The 26,928-nt window shown below is 39.9% G+C and overlaps 2 protein-coding genes across 7 annotated transcripts; both read right to left on the reverse strand.

Annotated features, from left to right (window-relative positions):
* Positions 1-600: 600 nt before the first annotated feature.
* Positions 601-2,828, reverse strand: armc7 (armadillo repeat containing 7). The gene is made up of 3 exons (XM_031759399.2): positions 2,448-2,828; positions 1,549-1,692; positions 601-1,472 (listed from the first exon to the last, which is right to left on the reverse strand). The coding sequence occupies exons 1-3, from the start codon at positions 2,536-2,538 to the stop codon at positions 1,129-1,131; spliced, it is 579 nt and encodes a 192-aa protein (XP_031615259.1). The 5' UTR covers positions 2,539-2,828; the 3' UTR covers positions 601-1,128.
* Positions 2,829-9,168: 6,340 nt separating this feature from the next.
* Positions 9,169-25,618, reverse strand: ndel1a (nudE neurodevelopment protein 1-like 1a). 6 transcript variants are annotated; one of them, XM_039615984.1, is made up of 10 exons: positions 25,465-25,618; positions 23,314-23,410; positions 19,593-19,746; positions 15,236-15,384; positions 14,176-14,312; positions 13,872-14,045; positions 13,354-13,448; positions 13,120-13,256; positions 12,949-12,983; positions 9,169-10,294 (listed from the first exon to the last, which is right to left on the reverse strand). In XM_039615984.1, exons 2-10 carry the CDS (start codon positions 23,397-23,399, stop codon positions 10,287-10,289), a joined length of 975 nt encoding a protein of 324 aa, XP_039471918.1. In that variant the 5' UTR covers positions 23,400-23,410; positions 25,465-25,618; the 3' UTR covers positions 9,169-10,286. The 6 variants fall into 6 exon arrangements, with proteins under 6 accessions (XP_039471918.1, XP_031615268.1, XP_039471917.1 ...); XM_031759408.2 differs by having other exon boundaries at positions 9,169-10,297; XM_039615983.1 differs by having other exon boundaries at positions 12,949-12,986.
* Between the last annotated feature and the right edge of the window lie 1,310 nt (positions 25,619-26,928).

Genomic DNA, 26,928 nt, shown 5'->3' on the forward strand with positions numbered 1-26,928 from the left:
GGGTATTTTCATCGCCTTCCAGGAAATAAAACACAAGATCCAAACATAAGCCAGTAACAGACAATTACTCATGAGATACTCTTTGATGTCACATGTTAAGCAAAGAAATAACATGTTATTGGTTAAGTCTATTCTTGGTTTAGTATACAAGACAATGGTTAAGAGGGACAATAGCATTTCAAGTAGCAAAGATTGAGTTTTATGGATTTCTGGATGTATCCTCCAAAAGGATTGAAAGAATATGTGAAGAGTGCAGTAATGTCAGGCTTTTGATTTTAAGCTTAAGATGTAATGTACGTGCATTTCAGGTTGAGTGTTTAGAATACAAAGTTAGAGAGATGAGGCTAAAGTTGGTTTGGACGTGTGCAGAAGAAGGAGAGTGGATATATTGGACGAAGGAAGCCTGAGCTGCCAGGCAGGAGGGAAAAAAAAACCTGGGAGAAGATTTGTGGATGTAGTGAAGGATGAGATGCAGAGGATTGGTGTGACAAAGGACGATGTTCGGATAGGTTTAGATGGAGGCAGATGACCCCCAGAGGGAGAAGTGGAAAGAAGAATTTCCTGATCTTACTGACCACTGAGAGGGCTTCAGACTCGAAGTCAAATTTAACCACACGCTTTCATTTTAATCCAAATTTACTTAAATAGCACAAAATCACAACAATAGTCACCTCAAGACGTAATATTGTAAGACCCTACAGTAATACAGAGAAAACCCTAACAATCAAACAGCTGCCTCTGACCAAACACTTGGCGACAGCAAGAAGAAAGACCTCCCTTTTAAGAGAAAGAAACCTGAAGAAACCAGGCTCACAGAGGGCAGCCATCATGTCACTGCTGTTTTGGTATTTTAAGGTATCTTGTTGATGCCTTAAATACCTCATAAACTGGGAGTACACTTTTCATAATGAAAGGTTTACTCACAGTTAATGAGATAATAACTTTATTAATTCCAAAAATCAGCATCATTTTTGTCAAGTGAATCCATTACCTCTTACGAGTGGACATCCAATATGTTTTTATTTTTTTTGGAACAACATATCGAATTTTGGCTCCCTTGGGTGAATCATCTGTGACACTCTCACAGAGAGCACACTTATAAAAAAAATAAAGGTCTGTGCTTTGTCTTTAGTCTTTGGGCAGCGGGATGCCGACTGCCATCTGCTGCCCCTCCATCTGCTGCTGCGCCTGCGCCACCTGCTCCTCGCTGCAGGAGTCCTGCAGAAACACGGTAGCCAGGTTGCGCAGACGGGGGCTCTCGGAGAGGGAGAAGCGCAGCATGCACTGCAGGATGGCGGGATCGGTGATCTGAGAGCGTGACACAGGTGTCAGGAGGTTCATGAGGGTGGTGATGGCTGACAGGACCGTCTCTTCCCTCCGGCTCGACAAGCAGTTTGTGACTAAGCGGATGCCGTCGCTCTGCAGGACGACATCTCTGCACTCAGGGTCCATGCTGAGGTTACAGAGCCCCCCTGAGATCACGAGAGACAAAATCAGAGATAAAGGCTTGACAGTTGCTGCAGACAATGAACGAGATGTGACACTCACCCATCCCAAATTCCACAAAGTTCTCATTCTCCTCAGTCAGCATGTCCAAGAAGAGGTCAGTCACCTGCAGCTCCCTCAGATACTCCACGTTCTTTGGATCATATGCAAAATTGGCCAAATTAGCCAGAACTTGTTCCTTCGCCTCTGAGGAGGAAAAACAAAGCTTTTAATTACATAAAATGAGAACTATGGAGTGTCAAAATTAAATAGACAAATATTTAATTAAAAGTCTAATTAATTCATTAAAATATTAGTTCATTTCAAATTATTTGTGGCAGGTCAACAGACCTTAAAATCTGATTGGTTACCCTGCACAGCAAGTTAAGAAGATTGATCCCAGATAATGCTGCAGTCCATGCCCGGATTGCCTGCGCACTGCTAATGTGCTACACGCGCTGAATTAATAATTCATTTTCTGAAGCTGAACGGCTGGACTCCTTAGCGTACTTGCAATTGAGAAACACCCACTGAAAGAATCGACTCCCGGAAAGATAAAGATACTGACCAGATCAGCATTAGTCCCGCCCCCTGACTTTGATAGGTTAGGTTGACATTCATTCATAAATTCATGATGTGTTTTAGCCCAGAACTATGAAATAATAACAACTGAAATATATTTTAAATAAAACTAATTATTTCAATTTAATAAATGTGTATTTAATAATTTCAAATTTTAAATAATTATTTGATGATGCACGTCTCCCAAGAGGAGCACCTAGGCTTTCTGTAGGCACCTCTTGTTAATGTTTTTGTTCTATTTACTTTATTTTATGATTCATATTATTGTCTTGTGGATCTTATGCTGGAGCAGAAAGACGAAAAGGCAAGATTGGAAAAAAGATAACAGAAGAAAGCAGAGTAGTGAGTTTAAAGGTGAATCCAAACACAGCTGCTCCCACCGTCGCTGTCGGTGTCCTGAAACTCGGTGACCAGAGTTTGTAAATACTCAAAGCGGTCAGAGCCTCCGGACGAGCCGCTCCTCCACATCATCTACCACCAGCTCCGCTCTCCGCTTTAGCCAAAAAATAAATAAATAAAATAAAACGAGATTTTTTTCGAGGAAATAATTTAAGATTATTCTTCTCAGTTCGTTCCCGGCTCGGTCTGACCATGAATTGCTCCGTGTAGCTGCGTGGATGAGACAAAGGTTCCGTTTAAACGATTTTTGTTTTAAAATCAGTTTCGATCTGCTAACATACGGTCAAGCCGCACTTACATAGAATCAAATCTGATTTACATTTTTCATACGCAGTTAAAGGTCTTCTATCATAGTTTTTTGTTAATGTGGCAATACTACTCCCTCATACAACATGACACAAAATAGAAAAACTGTCAAGCGGAAGCTAGTGTCACGTGGTACCGGAAGTTGCTAAAAACTGTGGGACACGAAGGGGGCGTGTAAAGCACCTCAGCCAACTGTAGGGGAAGGTCAGTGTTTAAAGTGCAAAATTAAGCCACGAAAATGAAGCAGCACAAACTATCCGCCGGGAAACGGCTCGCCAAACCGATCCTGTTCGGGACGATCATCGTTGGACTCGCTGCTGCTTTCATTAACAGGTAACGTTAAAGCGTGTTTACAGCTCAGCCACCTGTACGTAACAGACATGATGTACGTGACATGTGCACATGCAAGTGTTTACTGCACACCTAATAAATATGCAGCTCCGAAAGAGCCGATCAGAAGTGAAGATTATAAAAGCAGCACGACTTTGCTGTTAGAAGGTGCTACAGGGGAAGTAGTACGACTGCGTATTAGGCCCAGCATTCTGCAGCCCTTTAGGAGTTAAAGAGAAAAAGGTCAGAATTTTAGAAATTCGGCAGACTTACTAGAAAAATTGATAATTTACAAAAAAAAAGAAGCTAATTTTTGATGAAAGAAATGGGCAAATTTACAGAAAGAAAGCATTCAAAGTTAGGAGGGAAAAAATGCCAAATTAACGAAAAAAATAAATAGCTAGTTTATTGTTTTAAAATGGCAAACGTATCAGAAAAAAAACAGCAAATTTACGAGAAATAATGGCACAATAATGAAAAACAACGGACAAACTTATTAGAAAAATTGTCAAATTTATAAGGCAATAATATGCTAACTTTGTTAAAAAAAAAAAAACGGAGCACATTTCCGAGAAAATAAATTGCATATACTGTATATATGTATATATACAAAAGACATACTTGTGGCAAATTTCTAAGGAAACAATGAGCAAAGTTCAGAGGTATTAAATTACAAAATCAAAAAAAAGCAAGCTTATTTGAAAAATATAGGACATTTCAAAGAAAATGAACAAATTTCAAAGAAATTAGCAAAGGACAAATTTATGAGAAAAAACATGCAAACCTATGAGAAAAAAATCATTAAGTTCCCAAGAAAAAATGAGCAAAGTTCCAAGACGATAAATACAAAAAAACAAAACAAAAAAAAGACACATTCCCAAGGAAAAAAAAAAAGAAATGAATAAATTTCAGAGAATCTGGCGGAGCATTTGCGAGTGAGGAAACTCAGTATGTGATGTCCATGAGCTCCCTGACTGACATAAAACTGTCTAGTTCCCAGCTATGAAGATTTGCTTCAAGGTTATTACAAGGTCTCGTTAAGTAACATTCAATTAAGAAATGCCGACAGTGCCACGAGTAAGGTGTAAGAGGACCGAGAGCTGCTCTGTTTCCTGTGCAGGAGCGTTATAAAATCAGTTTATGTGATACATTTCCTTATGATTTTGTATATTTGGTGTATTTTGAATGTGGATTTATTTTGTGGTTGTTGTGTATTGCTGTTTGTTGTTTTTGTATTGCTGTTTGTGCATGATTTCTGGAGAGCCTGTCTGTAAACCAGGTTTAACGGCAGGAACAATTAGGGCTGTTCGATATAACGATATATATCGGATGACGATATAAAAACGTCTATCGTTTCATTTTACGCTATCGTTTGTTTCGTGGTGTCACAAAATAAACTGTTTACGGCAATATTTTTTCACCGTTTTGATGGTCACTGTAGTGGCTATATTTTTCTTAAAGTTCTCTCTTTCTCTTATATTTAATATAACCACACTACAGACGGACAAGCCCCTGTTTTTATGCGTTGTCGTTAGCAACAACAACGGTAACACCATCGCGTGTCCGCTTGTTTATGTTCCACATAAACCTTTCACAATAAAGCTCAAGATCCTGTTGAGACTTTTCAAAATAAACTGAATCACGTGAAAGATGCAGAGTATTTACGGATGAGAAGTAAAAAAGAGCCGTCAGGTGCTAAAAAATAAACCTTAGACTCAAACGTTAGAACAGGCTTTTCCCCGCAGCACGCTGTGTAATAAATACTCACAAAGAAAACGGCGGCCGTTACAACCTATGTCTAAAAATGTATCGTTTCATGCATCTGTTAAAACACTGGACTCCAGCTACATGACGCGCAGCTGGAAACACTTCCCGCAAGTCGAGCTGCCCGAGATTCACAGAATTTACAGAAAATGTTAAATTTTTGTGATTTATATCATTATCGGGACGATAGAATTCTTATATCGGGATATGAGATTTTGGTCATATCGCACAGCCCTAGGAACAATAAAATGACTGAACTGTGAACAGCTGTCTGTGTTGGCCCTGCAGCAGACTGATAACCTGCTCTGTAACAGCTGAGATGGGCTCTAACCTCCTGCCTGGCTGTATCTAAAATGCCTTTAATAATATTTAAATCTTGTTAAAGTTTTTGAATTTGCAGATGTTGTTTTTAAGACCTCTAGAAAAGCCCTATCAATACAATTAACTTTTAGTCCCACTAACTCGTTCATGCCGTTAGTGCACAAGCGATTTTACAGCACAGTAGAGAAGCTCTTCAGATTGAACAGCTGTGTTTTGTGTGACCAAAAGTCCAAAGAGAAATCTTTACTGTTCAGTGCTTTGTTGTGTGGACTGGACATTTTGACACAGCTGGTTGTTTCTTTTTAATTGACATCCCTAAAAGCTTTGAAGGAGCCCTGAAATAACCTCATTATTAAAACTTAGTGGAGAAAGAGCTTCAGTAACGACAGCAAGCAGACTTCTGCGATGACTGTGATTAGATTTCTTGTGGTTGAAAACGTGTTTAATCCTCACTGTTGTCTTTAGAATCACATCAGGTGAACCCAGGAAAGGTGATCTGATGTGTTTAAGTACTTTTAGTGCTTTTATTCACATCACTGGTTGAATCCTGATGATTCCGCTGATTCTTTGGTCAAAATTCAACATAAGAGAAAGAAAAGATGAGTATTTAGTTACACTGGACAACAGCTTGTTTTTTATTGTTAGAAAAATGGAAACAGAGTAGGTTTCCAAAAACACTCTGAAGACTACTTGAAACTAAACTGAGAGAAACTGAATATACAAAACATTTTTTTTGGTAAAGCTATAGTTTTATATTTTTCCATGAAAGTAAAATCAAAATCTGTTTTCTCACACTGAACCACCCACGTCACTTTAGAAGAAAGGTTGTAATCTTACCATTTTTTTCTGGTTCTCTAATGAATTCTCATAATTCTCATTTGTTTTCATTCGATACTTCCTCTGTTGCGCAGACACAGGTTTTTCGAGGACGTCGTTGAACTCAGGGCTCAGGAGCGAGCGCGCAACGACACCAAGAGGTTGGAGGTCCTGGAGAGGCGGCAGAAGCAGATCGACGAGCTGACCGAGAAGAAGCAGCAAGGAGGGAGCGGCTGAAGGCGGCAGCAGCCTGAACCTCAGTGCCTCTGCAGCAGACTGTGATACAGAGCAGGTCTCCACAGGTGGACGCTGCACATGTCCACATGTGCAAAGATGGCTTTGCTGAATATTTTTACTGAGGCCTGCTTACAGTAATGGATTTATTGAAGTAACCCTCACAGATTTGTATAAACATCTGGGCTGGACACAACACTGTCCAAGATGCCCAGTAAAGGAGCTTAACCAGCATCTTCCTTTACTTACTTGTTTTTCCAGCAGGGGGCAGAGTTGACTGCAACCTAATGGACTGTATGAATGAAACTCTTCAATTATTAATTATTTGTGCTATACATTGTTAAAGATCATTTATTTAAAATCCACACTGTGGAGGTTTTCATTTGTATTTTATTGGTGTGACTTTATTGTAGTCAGGATTAAAAGTCAAAGCACAGACGCTAATCCCGTTCAACAAACATCAGCTCTGCCTTCAGTTTTTGCTCAGTGAAGCAGGAAAATCAAACTCCTTGGTGTTGGGATGTATTCAGTCTGATGGCTGTTACACGACTAAAATCCCTTATACTTGTATTTTCAGTAATAACTGACGCTGAACTGTCAAAATAAAGGTTTTAAATTCACTGTCAGTGTGACATGAAATAATTATTCACTCAAATATAAGATCTGTAACTTATAACTAAACATTGTAGATAGAGAGAAAAGGCCATTTGGAGCTAGTCCAGCATTCTACTGTAAAGAAGTACAAAATTTTAAATTCTCAAAGGATTTAGAAATTGTGCTTACATGAGAAAATGTACTTGTTGTTCTCCACTCTAAAATAGAGAAAGCTACTCTTAGTTTTTCTGTTATTTACAAGGGATCAACACAGCAGGTAGCGCCGCATATTTGATTTGACAGACTTTTTTTATGCCAGGCGCAACCCGCCAAGGGATTTGTCTCCTCCCGGGATCCAGCTGGGTATCTTTCGCTTGTGTACATCAGCAGTTACGATAGTTAACAATAGAAAATAACAGATGCAGTATAACCATAGACTGTAAATACAAAACATGGATGTAGCTTGTGGGTCTGTCTGTGCAGAAATCCCTTAATCTTGCCTTCTTCCTGTTAACCAGCAGGGGGCATCTCCTCTGAAGGAGGCCGGCTGCATCGTGGTGATGTGCGATACCACTGATTTCCTTTCTGATCAGACACCAAGTCAAATTCAGGGTGGTATCGACGATACTGATCCGGTACTTTGTACAAAAACGTAATGTGTTATTGTATTTCAAATTATAGCTTCATAATGATTACAGAACATCAGACTACTTGTTCTTATTGTTTAATTATGAAGAATTATCATATAGAAATAAAAAAACCTGAATTTGTGTGTTAATTGATGCTATTTGAACAGGTATCGTGTCATTTAACATGTTCTTGCCTGGACGTTTCAACAAAAGCATTCAACATTCACACTTTCCCTCATTCACAGTGCTGTGCCACACTACAAATTTTGGTATCGATCCAATACCAAGCAAATACAGGGCCGGTGTTGCCGATATCAGTACCAATACTTTTAAGTTATTCAGGGAGCTAATTGGGGGAGAGTAGTGTGCCATGACTGATGAGATGAATTCTCAATTTGCAAATTCTGAACACATTTTAATCACCACTATGTCACTGTGATTGTTACTTACAGGGCTTTTCCTCTGGTGTAGTGGTTAAGGTAGTTGCCTTCTATGCAAAGAGCCCCAGTTCAAGACAGGTAGGATACGTGACATTCCTAACTAGCTTGTTAGGAATGCATGTGGGTCAAAACCTCTGTGGCCAGACATTACCTGCTGGGAGCAGCTGAAACTGTTTTCTTGTCTAAAAACTTTATTTAATAGGCCTATTGCATTATGTTACACAGAGTTATGCTGCTAACACACAGCCCAGGGGATTGAACCAATGACCTTCCAATTAGCAGCCAACCCACACTACCTGCTAAGCCACAGCTGTCCACCGATAAAAGCAAACACACAGGCCTCATTTGTCCATGAAAATCTCTTACACAATGTGGAATTGCACTACCAAACTTGCTATAGAACCCTGAAGGTTCTTATCTACATCAGGTATTAGGTCATTATGTTTTCTAGGAACAACCTAGTAACCAACTAAAAGGACCTATTTTTAGCCTTTACGCACTTGTCACACATTTTAAAAGCATTGTATGATTTTAATGATGACATGACATGAAAATAAACTTTTAGCCTCATAAGTTGAATAATAGAAACACTAAATGAATCTTATAAAGCCATCACGTTGCCTGGCAGCCACATAGCAATAGGCCAAAATGAAACATTTTCAGCATAAAAACAAAAATCTACAACCTATTTTTTTTTATTTATTTTTTAAAACTTTTCCCTGTGAGATTAAGCAGAGACGGACCAAATCACTACTGTAGCACAGGCATGTACTAGTAGAATAAAGCAGAGTAAGATTCAGGGCGTGGCTACAAACCAGAAGGTGACATCACAGTAGTTACTTCCCATCTTTTATCTGAAGTTCATTAGTATAGGTTTATGTAAGAATCTTCTTAGTAGTAGTAGTAGTAGTATCTCTAGTAGTGGAACAATTTTTATTATTTATCCAGAGAAATAATTTCCAGTTTTCAAGTCTTCTACAATCTTTTTAGACTGACATAAAAATATAACTTGACAGCATCAACACATTTGAGAACTGGGTATGGGTGTTTTTCCTGACTTATAGATTCAGTCAAATCTGATTTAAATAACATCTTCAGTTTTCTTGTTTTTTTCCTGCACTACCAAAACAACACACAAATATGGAAAGCTCACTGTATTCTAATTTCTAAACTGATATGATAGAAAAACAGCAAACATTAATATTTGAGAAGAGAATGAAACGGAGTCTTTTTCTTGAGAATAACTTCAAGAACAAAGTAAAACATAATCAGTGTGGTATAATTACATCTTTTATTTAAACATGCTATAAAAGAAATCTGAAATAAATTAAACCCACAAACAGGCAATATTGCACTCGAATGAAAAATGGAGGAAAAAACAAAAACAAAAAAACTAAACATGGTCAAAGTGCTTCACTTGCAACTGAGAAAAGTTTGTGCATCAACTCAAAGAACAAAATGTGGATAAAACGTTTCGACCTCAGACTGTAAGAATGCTGGTTAACTGGTCCGAACACTATGACAGCACTACTTTAACTGGCTGCCTGTCAATAACGATCAATATGACCAATACTGTACACGTCATGTCACACGGTTCAGAAGTTCCATGGTGTGTTTGGCTCACTGAAAAACTCCCCGACTCTGTGGAACTAAATAAGAAGTCAAATACAAACACACGAGGATGACGCCGAAAGCCAGAATCACCCAAAATCACTACCTAGACGTCAGGGATGATGTTTAAAACCGGAAAGGCTCTTGGAAACCTCAATAATTGATGGAGTCATGGGCCACATGGCACACATTTATTTAGGACATCTGCATCCAATAAACCTGCTGATTTTTATAATTAGAGGGTTCAGCAGTGGTTTCAAGTTACTTGGTTTCAAGTGGTCATTTCAAGTTAAAGATCAGTGAAAAGGTTGCTTAGATTTAAAAAAGAAAAACAACATTTAGAGCATCTCATCATCATCATCATCATTTCCAAGACTAATTGCATAATATTTCCCTTTCCAGACGATATACTATTCTTTGAAACCACCTCTCGTGTCAGGGGAGATCCTTGAGGAATCAAAAGCAGAGGGGGGGCTTTACAGTCTTTGTGAGCAAACAGTGGATACAGTAACACATCATATACAGACAGGATCCCAAATTTACAGCAAATGAAGCACAAGTGAGGACAGACAGAGAGAGAGGCAGCGCGGGAAGACGAGAAGATGAGCCACCATAACAGTAAGTTTTACAGTATTAGCCTTTCGTGTTCCCTCTTCTTGCGCCTTCTCTTCCTGTTGCGTTTCATGTTGGCATCACAAAGCCAGGGGCACTAAACCGGGGGAGGAGGCGGCGGGAGGGGCGGTGATGGCCATCCGGGTACCAGCTTCCAGTCCGTTCACGGTCCTGCTGTAAGAAAACAGACTTTTGAAACAAAAGGTCCTGGAAGCAGATACACGAATCCACCCGTTACCAGCCACCAATCAAAGCCTCCACACAGTTAAAGCCATTTAATTTGAATGCAAACACGGTGGTCAGTATGGAAGCCCATTGGTGCCAGATTATGAAAGTCAGGAATCAGATATAATAAAATGATCAGTCATGAAAATAAATAAAGATAGATCAAATGTATTTTTAAAAGCAGCTGAGATAGTCGATATAAATGTTCTCAAACACCATAAACATTAAAAAAGTAATAATCATCAATAATCAATGGACCACCTGGCTGGCTGAAAAAGTTTTTAGCTTTAACTTAAATATGGATAAAAACAGCTAAATTCATGACATATGTAGGCTGGCACACTTTCTATGTCAGGTGCTACAACCGACATAAATACAAAATATTAATAAATTTGGTAGAAATGTAAATATTAATAGCAGTATGTCTCATCCCAGTACAAATATTAAATGTAGCTCTAAAACACATGATTAAGATTTCTCTACATCTACCTATTATATACCCATCCACCTATAATTTTCCCCCAACAGCTGTTTTTAAGATGCACACAATTAGAAGAAATTGTGTGCAAAGGGAGAAGATGTCAAATAAATAAATAAAAGCATGTTTGAGACAGAATGAACGGACACGCTGCATCAATACTCAGTATAAAATAAAGACAAATTATTTTCTACTCTAGTAGAGTCCAAGACTAAAAATATGGAGCTGTAAATCAGCGTAAGAGACTTAAGTATATACTTACTAAACTACTGTATTCAAGTATAAATTTATCTACAATACAGTAGATAAATAAAAAAGGGAAAATGAGATCAGATAGCTTCACAGCTTCTGTCAGTTTTACTTTATCAAAAACTGCCAACAGAGGTCGAAGCACCGACCAGCGCAGCGGGAGGTGGCTCTGCCCTCATTATCAAACACCCGTCATCTCACACAGGACAACAGCTGCATAGCAGACATGAGGCACTATTAGGAAACACAGTTATGTGCTGCTAAAAATAAAAGTTTAACGCAGAAACTGGGAAGAAAGCAGGAGAGTCAGCCAGAGTTATCCAACTGGTTTCACCGCGTTCTTTTGTGGGTCACAGTTGGGGCATGAAAGGCATCCTCAGAAATATGAGCTTTGGAGGAGTGCCAGTGAAAGTGCATTTTCAAGACTGGGCTGGGCATTGTGTGGAAGTTTTCTTTACTGGTATCAAACTGGTGTTTCCGTGTATCTGAGTTTCTGTATTGACGGAAAAGCACATTTCTGCATCAACGTTACACAAAGTTTTTCCAGGAAGAGTCTGAACAAAGTTACAAAAATTTGTCTGAATTAGGCCAAAAAATAAAATAAGTCTACAACCCTAACTACGATGTATTGTCAATTATACCATCTGACACTTTTTACTTGTCATTTTTAAATAGATCTCGAAACAAAATGACTTTTATTGCAGCTGTGGTGATTTCTTGGAACTTCATGTATTGAAGTATAAAGTCATTTTTTCGTAATAAAATGGCCAGACATAGCTGAATGTGACTGTACTCTTTATAAGACCTCCCTGCACTGAAGTCACCCAGACAATGCCCTTGTTGTGCACACATACTCTGCCTATTTATATTTCTCTTGGACAGCAGAAACACTACACTTCCTCTCGCTGCCAGTCCCCACAGTAAGGCTCTGTTGGCAACACAAGCATGTAGAGCAAAAAAATTCAAGCTGAACAAAACCGTTGTCATCATATACAACAATAAACCAACTTGATCCTGTTAGCAGGTATTTCTGTGCCCAGTCTCATATTTGTTTCTGCCACGGATCTCAACTGTTGCTCCAAAACACACCACAACTCCAGAAATGTAGATCTCAGAGGATGATCGCGACTCCGTGTACTCCAGTATTTGTTGTGGTGACACTACACTACCCTGCATGCTTTTCACCTGCTTTCCTGACAATAATACAAATACAGAGAGAAACCAGCCTATTTTAATTATACTAAATCAGTCACTGTGTTTGTAATTTACCCGTCCTTTGGGGGGCTATTTTTTCTCTTGGGAAATTCCAGATGTGTTCTGTAGCAGACCTGGAAATTCTCCAGGATGAGCCATGTCTATTAGCTCATATTAGGTACTGCTTACTAATAAGGTTCTTGAGCCACTTGTGGTTACACTTCCCACCTTCATCAGGATGTTGCTTTTCATTTTATGTTTGTTGTAAATTAAATGCATAAATATGTACACATCCATGTGGGTGGTGTTATCAGCCTAAATAAATCCAATCTGACTGAAGATTTAACCAAAGATTCTCTCGTGAATCATCTCCCGAGGGACTTCCAGCCATAAATTAAAACAAATAAAAAGGTTTGGCAAAAAACTGACTTTGTTAATAGCATTACTGGTTAGATCTGGAGCTGAAAACAAACACTTTACACTAGTATAGACAAGAAAAACATGAATCAGGTCACTTTAGAGTTGAGAGATTATTCCAGCAGCACCACGCCACCACCACTAAATGGTTATCTAGCCCACACTTATTTCTACGAGATTGGAAAAGAGGCTTGTTAAAGAGCAGCGGCAGCATGCATGGCCCTCTACACACTCGCATAACAGGTGAAGGAGCTACAATTACCCCAAATTAATGCAGGGAATATGACCATCTCAGTCCTGCTGGGGGGGAAAAACAAATGCACACCATCTCAGATACTCGTCCTTATTCATTTAACAATACAACCATGCTGTCCACACTTACATGTGACAGTAATGGGCAATAAAACTACAGACCGAATGTGCTTTCACTCACGCTTTATCAAAATATGACGTATGGAGCGCTTGGGAGTAGTTTGCATTCAGGGCGTTGCTGTTGTCGAGAGCGTACGCCTTCCGAGCTTTCTGGTCTTTGGCAAAGTTCCTGCAGGCGGCGAGCTTCGACTCGAGAGCCTGTGAGGACAAAAGATGAAGAGGAAAGATAGAGGACTTCCGACATGAAGCCAGAGGTGGAAATGAGAACCAGAAACAGGAAGGAGGAAAGACTCACCCCAACTTTCCGGAGCAAATCACTGACAATGTTGAGGGCTGATATTCTGGCTGAGGGGGTCAGAGGTGAGTTACTGCCATAGCCATTTGATAGCACTGGGTAGAAAAAAAGTAAAGTAAATTTAATCCTCCAATTTTTATTTTATTAATTCTTTTACAGTCCTAAATCATTACCCTGTTTAAGCAATTAGTTCCCCCTGTTTAATAACCTCTTGGCAGATTTCAGACACTTATTTATGAATATTTATTAAATTTAAGACATTAAAATCAACTGTTAAGCTGCTATATTTTTATAATTGAGACAAAATATATTAAAAGGTTTTTTTGGGGTCTTTGCTGCACAAGAACTGATTATACAGCTGGGTCATTACAGAAATAAATGTTTTCTGCATGCAAATATGTACGCAGCACAACATTTAAATAAAGAGCTACTCAGATTTACATGTCTGTACTTGCATGTTGAGGGAAAAAAGAAAAAGAAAGGAAAAATGCCTTCCCGGGAAGACATTCTGCAGCTACCTGTTTGGTTGGCAAAGGCGTTGTCCAGACCTTTGCTCAGTGGGGTAGCCGGCAGGGAGAGGGAGGCCTGCACAGCCGTGTCCATCTTCACGTTGTCCTGTGTGGGCGAACTCGGAGCGGACATCCTGGATACGTCTGCCTGCCTCTCTCGCACGGCGAGCTCCTGCCGCAAATCTTTTAAAAAAGAAAAGAAAATTGTAACAAATATATAGGAAAACCCAGATTTTAACCTTCAGAGGAGACAGACTGCAGCAGCTGCACATTAATGAGCTCGCCGATGGTGAGTTCATGAGTGAGTAATCACCTCTGGCTTCATCCTTTAATCTTTGCACCGAGACCAGCAGCGACTCCTTCTCATCCAGCTCGCTCTCCAGGAAGGCATTCCTCTCAATGGCCTGGTTCAGACGCTGCTCGAAGTTCTCAAGAGACACGATAGTTGCTCTAGAAGAAATATTTTAAAAACGAAAAAGAAAAAAAGACTTCATTAATTATGTGCAAATAACCTCAGAGGCATGTTCTCTGCAGACACTAGTGCTTGAATAATAATGAGTAAGTGATCAATATCTGAGGCTTATCTATTGATTTTAATCCAGCTTTGTTCAGCAATCAATTGACTTGAAGCCATTTGTTAATTGCAATTACATCCTAGAATTTTATCTCTTGCAAATTTTTATAAAAATGTAACCGACATCACAAAGAGGTAAGAAACAGAAATGTATTTGCACTTAGTTAAGGTGACATCATTTGTTTATTATGCTGAATATTCTACATGATCCCAGCAACAAAGCTAAAACTTAAAAATCACGTTTAAACTTTCAGAGGCTGAAAATAAATAAAGTCAATGTGAAGTAGCAGCTGCAGTTCCTCTAAAGGCCACTGGAGGCTGGCGCTGAAAGAGAGTCATTTTCTTGGCTATGCTGAACTGAACCATTTGACCACGTTTGTGGTGTTTATGCACCTTTAATGAAAATATCGGACAAATAATACAGATTACTGTGCATTTAAGTGCACTACTAGACCATCCAGTCATGTGCGCTTCAATTTTGATGAGCAAGAGTCAGATAATAGCAGGAATCTGTCTGGTACAGCTTGCTAACATTGTTTTCTAACTCCACCCTCTTCTCCAAATGTGGTAACTCCAGCTCAAAAAAAACCACCCCAAACAAAATAAAACCAAAATCACAACAACAACATATCCTGAAAGTTAAAAGTCATATTGTGATACATCCATCTTTTATGTACAGTATATGATAATAATATATCCCATCTAACGGTAAAGGGTGAAGCTGCAAAGAACAGAGCACAAAGGCAACTTTCGGACTATGTTTTATTTTATTTAGTAAGTATTAAGAGTTCAAACAGACCTTTTGGCTCTTTCCAGGTCATCGTTGGACTGCTCGAGCTCTCTGACGTATTTGTGGAGCTGCTCCTTGATGCTGCGCGTTTGCCCGAGGTCGTCCTCCAGCATGGAGATCTGCTTGTAGCTCTGAGAGTACTGCTGCTCCAGCTTCTCCTGAAGAGGAGGGCAGACAACATGTACTGAACATCTGACTGCATGCATTTAAACTTATAAACACATGATTGAACAGCTCCCAGAGCACGCCGCCATACATTTTTCAGTGCTCCATTCATTTTCCCTTTCCATTGAAAAAAAAACAAAACAAAACACAGCAGTTGTGAAGTGTGACCCATTTATCCACCAGCTCTGAGACAATTGGCATGATAAACACCACCGGGCCTGTCTGTGTGTCTGACCTACATCTGCTGTTAAAGTAATGACTGAGCTGCAGCCAGCCGCAGAAAGGCCAGACAGTCATCTGCTTGGTCTCGTTCAGCAGGTCCAATTAACAGAGTTTAAAGGCACAAACGCTGAGATAAATCTGAAGCTCTGATTGGTGCAGCAGCCTACATGCACAAACACAGCACGAGAATATTGCTCACAAATCAGAAAATAACACTTAAGATTACAGATGTTCATGAAGCACAACCTAAAGAAAGGCTTTATTAATCAATCGTTTTCAGAATGTTAGTATATTTTCTGAGATGTGATGCATTACGAATGCTTTTAGTTCACCATAAAGAGTTTGATAAATGTGTATTTCTAGAAAACCTACTTGGCCCCTCATCCAGGACCAATTTGCTTTGAGATAATCTGTAGAAAATGGATGGACGGATGAAAAGAGGAGGATTATCCAGGATATGTTTATTGACTTGTCCATTAAAGGTTTTTAGCCAATGAGCGTGTGCTCTCACGCTCAAAACTGCTTCCCACTCCTGCTTCAAACCCCAACATGGCAACACCAACACGCTTAAAGATTCAGGGATTTCAGTCATCACTGGGTGACATCGTGGCACTGACATCTTTTCTTACAGTCTATGATAAATATTCACAACTTTATTCAGTTAGTTTTGTGTCGTTTATCTTTGTGGTTTGTTAGTCAGTCTTTGGCCCTTTTCTTTGCACCCGTGTTATTTTATAAGGGTTCTGTTTTGTGTCCTTTTTATGTTTTAGGAAAAATTCAATTTCTACATCCTGTTTTGGAAATGTTTCCTTTAAAGCTGTGCTAAGATACAAAGCTATGGTGCAGTGTGTAGTAAAATTAGAACCGTGAAGACATGCCCCAGTGTTGCGCCAACATCTCACCAGTGCTGCATTTCCTCCAAAAGGCAAATTCGCTCGAGGTGTGAAGTCAGCGCTGCTGAAAGTGAAACCTGTCAGACACCTTGGCACAAACATGTTTTCCCTGCAGGTGGCTCGACTCACCCGGCTTGAAACACGGACTCAGAAATGAGCCGCTTGGATTTGGTAATTATGGAGCGAGAATAACAACGAGACACGATCCGATGCATTATTTATGAGAGTCGCACAGATCAGCTGCATCAGTATACAGCCAGATTAGGGCAGAACAGGTGGTGAGATTGGAAAGATATACCTCAGATACCCACTGCAGCAAGATTACCATTTAGATTGCACTTTAAAACATCTCATCTCCAGGACTGTACTCCGTTTTCATGGAGGCCAGTAAACTACAGGATAACGTTACAGCTAGAAATCCAACAAAGGCAGAGCCACAAAAATAAGAGGTGTTGTTCTTTGAGAAGGCAGCCAATAAACATTTATTGTGCAAGACATCGGCCGCGTGTGATTGCCATATTCCCGCAATCTTTTACATAAACCACAAAGAGAAAGCAAACGCTTCTACAGGAGCAGCAGCTGTTACAGGCCCACTTCTCTTCACTCCCAGGAGACTCAAGGGCAGGAGATGATAGATGGCGACGAAAAAAAAAAAAAAAAAAAAGCCCTCATATTTATTTCAAGGATACGCATGAAGACACTTGCCTAATGTCGTGTTAATATTAGAAACATATATACATAATGCTGGCCTCATCATAAATGCAGAGTGAGAGAGAAAGTCACAGTGAAGGTCTTCTTTAGGTTCACCACATAAATCTGAGAAGTTTAATGAGATACAGTTAGATTGTTAAAATAAGCCATTATGGCTCAGTAACAATTATTCTGTCAGGTTTTTAATTAACCAATTAAAATCAGCTTGTTCATAAAATGGCACCAAAAGCTCACAAGGATTTTTCCTGACCACATGGCTGCACGGCAGTAGCGGTTTTAGATACGGGCGACACGGGCGGTTGCCCGGGGCGGCATCGTGGTGGGGGGCGGCATCACGGGCATCGGCAAAAAAAAATAAAAATAAAAAAAAAATGCTCGTACTCATGCTGCCCCGACGTCATGCCAGCGCATATTGGGAATGGCATAGGCACTGATTGGTTTTCTGCCGCCCATTTGTTGGGAGTAAGGGCGCCCTCCGTTTGCGAGGTGCGCCTGCTGCTTGCTGCACATGGAGGAGAGGGCGTGGCGGCGGGGGATTCTCTGACCGGCTGGAGCAGCATCTAATAACCAACTCGCAAAATAAAAACAAACCAACAAACACGAAAGCACCAGATATTATGATACAGACTTATAATTTGCACCGATGTTTTTTCGAAATTCTATACACGAAAAGTGAGCGCGAGAGCCCTCGGTGCGCCTGCTCGCTGCTGAAGTCAAAGTAAACTTTATTGTCATCTCCGCTACATACAGTCCAGTATATAGAGAGACGAGACGACGAGGCTCCAGTTACAGCAGTGCAAGTAAACAAACAATATATATAAGAAGAGTAAGAAAATAAATATACACTTTAGGACCAGGGGTAAAGGGATCAATAACAATTTAAAATTTACAGTTTGATGATCTAGAGTCTCACACAACCCGTCGAAAGGGGAGGGGGGGGGGGCTGCTGCTTCCAAATAGAGCACATTTCATAATGTTGTAAATCCAAGTCCATTATGTATTCATGATTTGAACCCTGGGTTGTGTGAAATCTCAGAAATGCACCCTAGACAAAGTCAATCTGTGAACTAAGGTGTAGGTGTGTTAGATTATGTTGTGGTGATCCTCGAGTTGGGGGATTTGTGTTCATACTGGAGTGCAAAATTAAAACCAATGGAAGATGGACAAGAAAAGTTCAAACAATACATTATGTTACAGATTTTAATATTAATTAGTCATTGTCAATTGTTGATTTGTCCTGTTCTCATAGTATGACGAATTATGATGGCTGTTTGGTAGCCGTTTGCATACAGTGCATACTCTCTCTCTCTTCATATGTGTGTGTATGTGTGTGTGTTTCTCTGGTGAAATTCAGTATTGTTCCGACAACAGTTTTATCCTTAATATGTTTTATGTATGTGTGTGTGTGTGTGTGTGTGGGGGGGGCGCAGAGGGAGGGTTCGCCCAGGGCGCCAAACAGGCTAGGACCGCCACTGCTGCACGGAGTGGCACTGACATGTTGATCACCTGATTCTCAGCTCTGAAATCTAACCCATTAAAAACATGTTAAAAACATTCAGGGTGACTAAATTAACTTAGAACATGACCATTTATGGTTTAAGTAAATAAACTAGATTAAGAAAAAGGTCATTAGAGAGATGCTGGTTGAAAGCTAGCTTTTAGCATGCTAAGCTATGCTAAGCTGCCAGGTGTTCTGGGAATCCATCCTACCTGTTGTTTCTGCGCATGCGCACAACACAAGATTCAGTGCCAAACTGTCCTACCTATTGAAATTTATGCTAGAATTATTGTGCGACAGCGGAAATGTCTGTAAACTGCAAACAGTAGGACGGTTTGCCAAAGTGCGCAAACTTTAAAGTAGTCAGCTTCCTGACTGAACAGCTTCAATTGTTTGCAAGTTCAGACTCAAAATAAATATTTCTCTGAAAGATTAATTAATGGTGCCAGTTTATGTTTTGTGTATTCTAGCATGCAGGATTCACGGCGAGCACAACGACCTATCAGATAAAGCAGTTACTCTATATAGATATTAATTACGTGGTGTCATGTGTATAAAGTGTGGTCGGTCACACTGGACATGATTACAAGGGGAAATTGTGCATTTCCTGATGGGTTGGCGAGGGATTCCTGGAGGTTGCGGGGTGAAACTGGTAGCGCTGCACCAAAGCTTACAAATTGCAAACCAAAAAATCCACTGCTGTGCCAGATTAGGACGGCAGGGCTTTAGTTTGACACAAAATATTGGATGTAGCCCATACAATGCCACCCACTGATTAGTAAAAATCACATTATGATGCCTCAAAATGTCCATGATGGAAGTCATGTCCATCTTTTATAGAGTCTATGGTCAGCTTTCCACAGGCTGCAGCAGTTACCTTGAGCGTTTCAACCTCATTCTTGAGTCTGTTGTTCTCAGACTGCAGGTCCTTCATTCGATGCTCGGCCTGGCCGAGCTGTGCTTCCAGCTCAGCCTCCAGCTCCCTGCTCCCCTCCTGAAACTCCAGCAGCTCCTCCTGAGCCTCCTCACAGCTGTGGGCAGACACGCAGAAAGCCATTAGACGACAAGTCGAGACAGAAAGAGGTAGGCGTGCAAGCCTGGGAGACACGGCTGGTGGGTGCATTCATCAAACTTTACAGCTGGATATGGTTTTATTTTTATCGCCGTTGCATCTCCTCTGGGCGCTCGAGATCCGACCCAGATACAATTCCCCAAACTCGAATGCAATTTGTGTCACCTACTTTGTAAAGGGGGTGTTTTAAGGGTTTTAACCCTTTAATTTCTCCTAAGAGATGAACTGCTATAAAATATTAACTAAGGAATTAATATTTAAAGACTAACAAACATTTGCTTTTGTGTAAAATTTACTTCTGCAAATAGTGACCACTTTACCCCACATCCACACACCCGAACTATAGCGTCACTATAAAAACAGATTTATTTCCTGTACTTTGCTCCTTTTCTGAAATCTCAGATTCAGCTTTTGTCTTCAAGACTTTTTAACTGGGCCAGTTTTTACTCGTCCTGCACACAGTCTTTATGTTTATGAGACAAGGGTTGAGAGCAAGACTGAAGCCCATCCAGCATTTGGATGGAAACTGCACAAATTTCTCCTGATGGAGCATGATTTTTCAACAAAGTACAGAAACTCTTGCTTGTCAAGTCAATTTTTTATGTAATCTAACACAAAATAATTTACCAGAGACGCTCAATCAGATTAAGATCTGAAGAGCTTTCAGGCCATGGATCTGAAATGTTTTTGATGATTCTGAGTCACTGAGTCATCACCTTCTCTTTGTGACATGGTCCTCGATTGTGCTGGAAAAATGCAAAGATTGTCACCAAATAGCTCGAGGGTTGTTACAAGAAGTTGAGGAGGTTTTTAATATAGTCAAACTTTAAAAAGGAAGAATCCACAAATGCCAACGAAACAAATGGCAACAAACCTTGGTATGCTTGGAATTGACGTCACTGTTGAAGCTGTTGCTAATTTATTACCATACCTTGCGAGTCTGTAACAGTTGGTTATGAAACAGTCAATGATTTACCATCTTTACAGCTTTACAGGCCGCTGCAGTCGATCTTGTCTAGTAAAAACAGCTGACACTATTGTGCCAACTTGTCCAACAGACATGCTGGCAGTGAGGTCAAACTGAAATTTGTGTTTTAACCAAGAAGTGCGTCTCTGACTCTCCGATGTAACCTTCAAAACATACAACAAGCCACATGATCCTGGACCAGCTTTACCACAAAGTGCTGATTATATAAGTGTCTGCTGACGTGGTCACAGACAGATGGATACACGGACACACACAGCTGTCTAAAAATGGCATCATGTGAGCTGAAGTGCTCGGGGTGGCACAGAGCCAAGGCATCCATTTGTTTTCAAAGCCACCGCGGTAATGTCGAGCCAGGCCGGGCTTTGAACTGGTTTCGCTCTGAAAAGGTTGGCTGTCACACATTTGCACACTGGTGCCTCCTCTTTCCCTACATTCAAAACCAGACAGCATGACAAGGGAACCCTTTGTGGGCCAAACGTATTCATATCAATATAACAATATATCATATTGTTTTGCTCATTCATAGTTCAAACCCGAGGTCCTCTGTGTTGTCGCTGTACAGTGGTGAAGAATCATGATATTGTTTTGCTACGTGGTGTACAGGACAGCACTGCTGGGCTTTGTGAACAGCTTCACAGAATAATACAATGTACCTCTGCACCTCAGAGACACAAACTGGGAACTGTCCTTCACTTATATGACCCAAATAAACATGGCCTCCCCTCTGAAGGAAGCCCATTGTCTTACATAGTCAGGCGTAGGCCTGAGCTCGTTTCCTGTAGCACCTATTGTTGACATTTCAATCAGCTGATCTTAATCAAGTGGTGTATAGAGCACAGATCGAGGTTTCATCCAAATGCAGCAATCTTTACACGATGAATGATGCCAACAGTGAGAATCTGCACAGAAAAATCATTCAAAGATGGGACAAAGAGGCGTGGGAGCCTTTTATGTTTAATGTGGAATATGAGCTGCCGCTTTGGGAAGAAATGGAGAAGGAAGATTTCACTGCTTGTCTCACAAGTGTCACCGGAGATGCCAACAGCGGCTGCTAATTGAAAGTCTAAGACTGACAGATAGCAGATGAAGCATTCCTCCCACAGACACAAAGAGCTGACTGGTTACTATCAGATCTTGTGATTCAAATGTCGCTAACAAAGATGTCTCTCAGTTCAGAAATAGCCGCACAGAGATCATTTACACAGGTTAAAGGTCCCAGCACCAGTAAGAAGTAGTAGGATTTCAGCTAATGACTGCATTACACTTGACACAATCACACACACATTTATACAAGAGCTTTTTTCTATACTTAAGTGCTTTCAGCCTAATTTTAACACACTCACACTCTAATGGATGTATCAGGGGTAACTCAGGGTTCAGTCCCTTGCCCAGGGATCCTTCAACACACAGACTAGAGGAGCCGGGGATCAAACCCCTGACCTACTGACTGGTAGACGACCTGCTCTGCCTTCTGAGATATAAAGGTGTATGTATAAAGATAAAATAACCAGTGCTAATCAACTGTAAACTGAAGTTTAATGCTCGTTGTTTTACTTTTAACAATAAAACTCTAATCAATCATATTAGCTGAACATTTGTAATATTACCAATTAAGTCGGTCATTTTAAAATGTTAAAGAATTATATACATTGTACTGTACAGCAGCGCCATGCTGGTGATCCCAAAGATGTTGGGTAGGTTTGAAATACTGGGGTGATATGGTTACTTTATGATGCCTGCTTTGAGTACAGGGGAGTTGTCATGTTGAAACAAGGATGGGCAAAAACACCATAGTGTAAAACATCATTAATGCACAATGCAGCTTTGTTATATAAAGAATCAAGATCAAAACAACCTCCAACCTAAAGCAGGTCACATAAGGGGATCTTTATTTAAACCAGTAACATGTTTATACTGTACTGGAATAAAAAAAAAAAAAATGCTTTCATTTTAGCTCACATGTTCCAGTTTTGAATGAGAATACCTCTGAAATGAAGGATGTATTGCATATCTTACCGTTTACTGGAAGGAACAGTGGCACATTTGAGCTTTTACTTCCCATTAACCTTCATTTCAATGCTGTGCACGAGGAGTTGAATACTTTATGCTTTGATTGCCTCTGAGGAGGATTTATGAATTTCCCCAGGTATCATATAATAGCTTGGCTGAACTTTTATCAGGTTCAATGTGCATGAAAAACACAGTGGTACCTGGGCGTCAAGGTGCAAAATAACCAAATGTACCTACAGTTAAAAGATTAAGTTTAGTGCATTTTTTCCTCCTGTCAATGCATCTTCTACCACAAGTAACTCTTGACCAGAGAAGTTAAAGCTCCAAACGCTGAATAAGCAGAGAGCAGAAGAAGATGGGAAAACTAGGCTAGACTTCACCAGAGAATCTTTGCATGAGATTTGTTGATTATGAGTAAAAAATACAAAACTACACCTGCATTTTTATTTAACTAAGTGTTTCCAAAGGGCTGAGGCACTGATGTTACCGAAGGAGAAACAGTGCCTGTACAGTGTGTATTGTACATACCCTTTCTTGTACTTGAGGGAAAGAGCCTTCCAGAAGTCGATTTCCTCATCCTTTGAGGAGAATTTCGGTATCATATCCATTTCCATGGCAAAAAAATCTACACAGGAGGGAATCGGGAAACAAGTGTGATTTCAATGGGATAAAAACAATCCCAGAAAAGACGAAAGGTTAACAGATGAAGTATAAACATTTGAGAAAAACCCATTTTCTTCTCATAGTTGTTCTTCTAAGCCTTAAAGCTCTCTCAATCCTCAACAAGGCAGCAAACATCTAAAGACACAACATCAAGTGAGAACTAGACTCACAAATCAATGATTCAAACTACAGCTGGGAGTTAATCATCAAAAGGACTCCCTACAGACTGCAAGAAACCCCACAGAGGCAACTGCAGAGCACACAGCATTCAAATGTGCTTTCCAGGCTTTAAAAAATAAGAACAACCACTCCTGAAAAATAGCATTTTTAACTTGATGTAGAGCCTTCCGTATGATTAAATATATATCATAGATTCGCCCAAATAAGACTCCACAGGCTTTTTTAGGCTGAGTATAATGCCTCTAATGTGTAACAGTGTAGCACAGACTATATTTTATAGCACCCGATGAGCCTAGATGTTAAAGCAAAGCACAGTTCACAGAGGTAACACTGGGAACGGGAGCCTCATTGATCACTTTTAGGGGGAATGTAAATCCCCAAACAACAAACTAGTTGTGAGCAGGAGCAGATGGGAACACTAGGCTGCAGATCCAGCAAGAACTGGACAAATGATTTTGGAGGATAGTTTTGCTCTCGTGAGATCTGCTGAGGTCTAAGTGAATCAATAGCCAAAATCAGTGAAGGTACCAGTCCAATTCCAACTCTGTCTCACCTTCTCTTAGAACATGAAGAATACCCGATGCAGACAAGAGAACACAGAGACCGTATGAAGCCTGACATTTTTCACAGGGGCAGCACAGCTTCTCTTTGGTGTTTTGGATGTAATAGTTCCCACAGTGGGTCTAGATTTCTAGTTTATTTGCCACATAAGGGGACAGGAACCGCTAAATGAGCATCAAAGCTCAAATTAATGTTTAATCACTCCTCTGTGCCCGACCACTGGGACTCACTCCTGAGATTCAAAACCACTGCTTTAAGCTACCTTTCTTTTTATTGGCTGCCACTCATAAACAGAAAGGTTGACTGGTGAGTGGGTGGGTGAGGCTTCTGTGTCCAAGATTACCATATTAGCGACATCTGCTCTCTTTGACATCAAAGAGCCAAGAGCAGGGAAATAACTGTCTGAAACGGAGTGTTTAGAGCAGTGTGAAGTCTGGGCCATATCATATCTGGGCCAGCAGGTGGTTAGCTTAACTGAGGGAAACATCTGGACTAATTCCACTAAATCTAACAAATTAACAGTAAATTTCACATTTTGAGTAAAATAACAGAATCTAATCTTGAACTAAGGGATGAAAAAAATATAAAATAACTTGAAGGCCATTCAAGCAGAAATCCTATTAACTTTTTATAGCACAGGATGCAAAAATGTATTCGGTCATCCTTTGAATAATTCAGCTTTATATTATATCCAACACTCACGGCTCGAAGGAGAAATTACAGCCGGGGAACAGCAGCACACACTGGAGCTGCTGTTTCCTAAATTAATGGGATTATTATTTTTCATTTAGTTTTTATGAAGTCTGCACCTAAGCCTATTTACATCGACAATCTAAGGGTGGTTTGAACAGGCCACATCACTGCAGCGTGAAATATTAATCTTTAAATAACCTGATCTCAATTCCTCACTCAGAAAAATGACCCTGTTGAACACAGACCATATGTCGAGCCAACCACAGCCTCGCCGAAGGTGATAAAAAAAAAGATTTTTCATTACAAGAAAAGCAATTAAAAAAATCCAACTCAAATTAAATAATCGGGTTTGCATTGGAAACATAACACCGTAGATATGACACCAAGCTTGGCGGCTGAAAACGTGCAGATGATGTTGAGGATGATGATGTTGAGGATGATGATGATGATGATGCGCTCAGCTGTCAAAACTGGGTGTGCAAAGGCGCCGAACGAACCGACGACACTCTGCTCTCAGTGTTTCACCTCCATTGGTTTTCCACTACAAAAATAAAATCAAATAAAAGATAATGAAGTCGGTACCTGAACATCGCTTCGAACAGAGGTGTTTATCGGGCCATCCTGCACGGCTGTCCGAGCTGCCGAGGCCGACCGTCCCCTCCAACGTCTGCTGATCTCTGCTGCTCACAGGAGCGTTTAAAGGGAAACACACCCTCCACACAGATCCTTCTATTTCCGCACCTCAGCTATAATCTGGATCCTTATGCCAGAATATTCACAAGGCTGAGAACATGTGGATAATATTTTACTGATATTAATAACAATAATTTATATTATTTTGTCTGTGAGGTGAAAGATCCTCATAGTCCGTGAATAATGAGTAGATCAGCTCAGATGATAAAATTAAATATTTAATTTCTAACACAGTAAAGAGCTGAGTTTTTTTGATTCGCTGGTACTTATATAAAGAAAATAAAAAATAAAAAACAAAATTATGCTTTGGGGTGGATTTCGTGCTTTTCCTGCTCGTGAGCTTCACTGCTGCTCACGAACTGCGCATAACACTCAGTTAATGTTAAATTATCATCACCTGGCGGCAGTGGGCTAGAACAGCAGGCTGTGCCTACGGTGGCACTTCAGGGCCACCGTACTGTGCAGCCTTTGACTGAATGTCTTAGAGGCTATTTTCTACGGTTAAAAAATGAATAAAAAGATCTAAAATTATCTAAAAATTAATGAGTGCATATAATTAAGTATGCTTTTCTTTAGAAGTACAAGTTATGTTGTAGGAATAAATAGAGGTCCATGAGCCTCTTGGGGGACACTCCTATCTGGGACTCTCCACCAGCTGCTTTTAGAATTGAAGAAGCTTCTGGGATGAGAGGTGAAACATCTTCAAGAAACTTAAAGAAGTGCAGAAGCTTTTCTTTTCAAAGCTCTTTATACTAATAGTTTACAGATTAAAATGAAAGAGAAGAAAACAACTTACAGATGCAAAATTACAACACAGTTCCTCAAAATTATTGCATGAATTAAAGTTCTGATTCTGCTTATTTTCACATGAAAATAAGCAGAAAGTAATTTTTTTTTTACTTACAAATAAATTAAAGTAGTTATTCATTGAACTAAAACATTTTGAGATAAAGAAAATGACACTTTGTCACTTATGTTTTTCAGTCTTATTAACAAATAAGAGCTGTTTAAGCTAAAATCATAAAATAAGAGCTTTTTAAACTTACACACATCTGAAGGCTGGAAGCTGTTGAGAAGAGGAGCTCACAGACTCAGCTGTGTCAAAAGGACCGAGAGCTTACAGGAAATAACAGTTTGTCTGCAGTGTCCACACTTTAGTTTGTTACACTGAGACATTTGAATGTTGTCTGGCATTTGCCTTATTTTAGTAAAACAGTTTTAGTTTTTATTTAATTTTATTTAGATTTAATTCACATGTTGAGCTATTTTAGGTTATGGAGGTATTTTATTGTGTTGTCTTTTTTTTTAAGATTTTTAAAATATTTCGCTCACATTTTCACTTGTTTTTAATAA

This window comes from Oreochromis aureus, linkage group 8 (assembly GCF_013358895.1).
Source record: "Oreochromis aureus strain Israel breed Guangdong linkage group 8, ZZ_aureus, whole genome shotgun sequence".
NCBI classification, from domain to species: domain Eukaryota; kingdom Metazoa; phylum Chordata; class Actinopteri; order Cichliformes; family Cichlidae; genus Oreochromis; species Oreochromis aureus.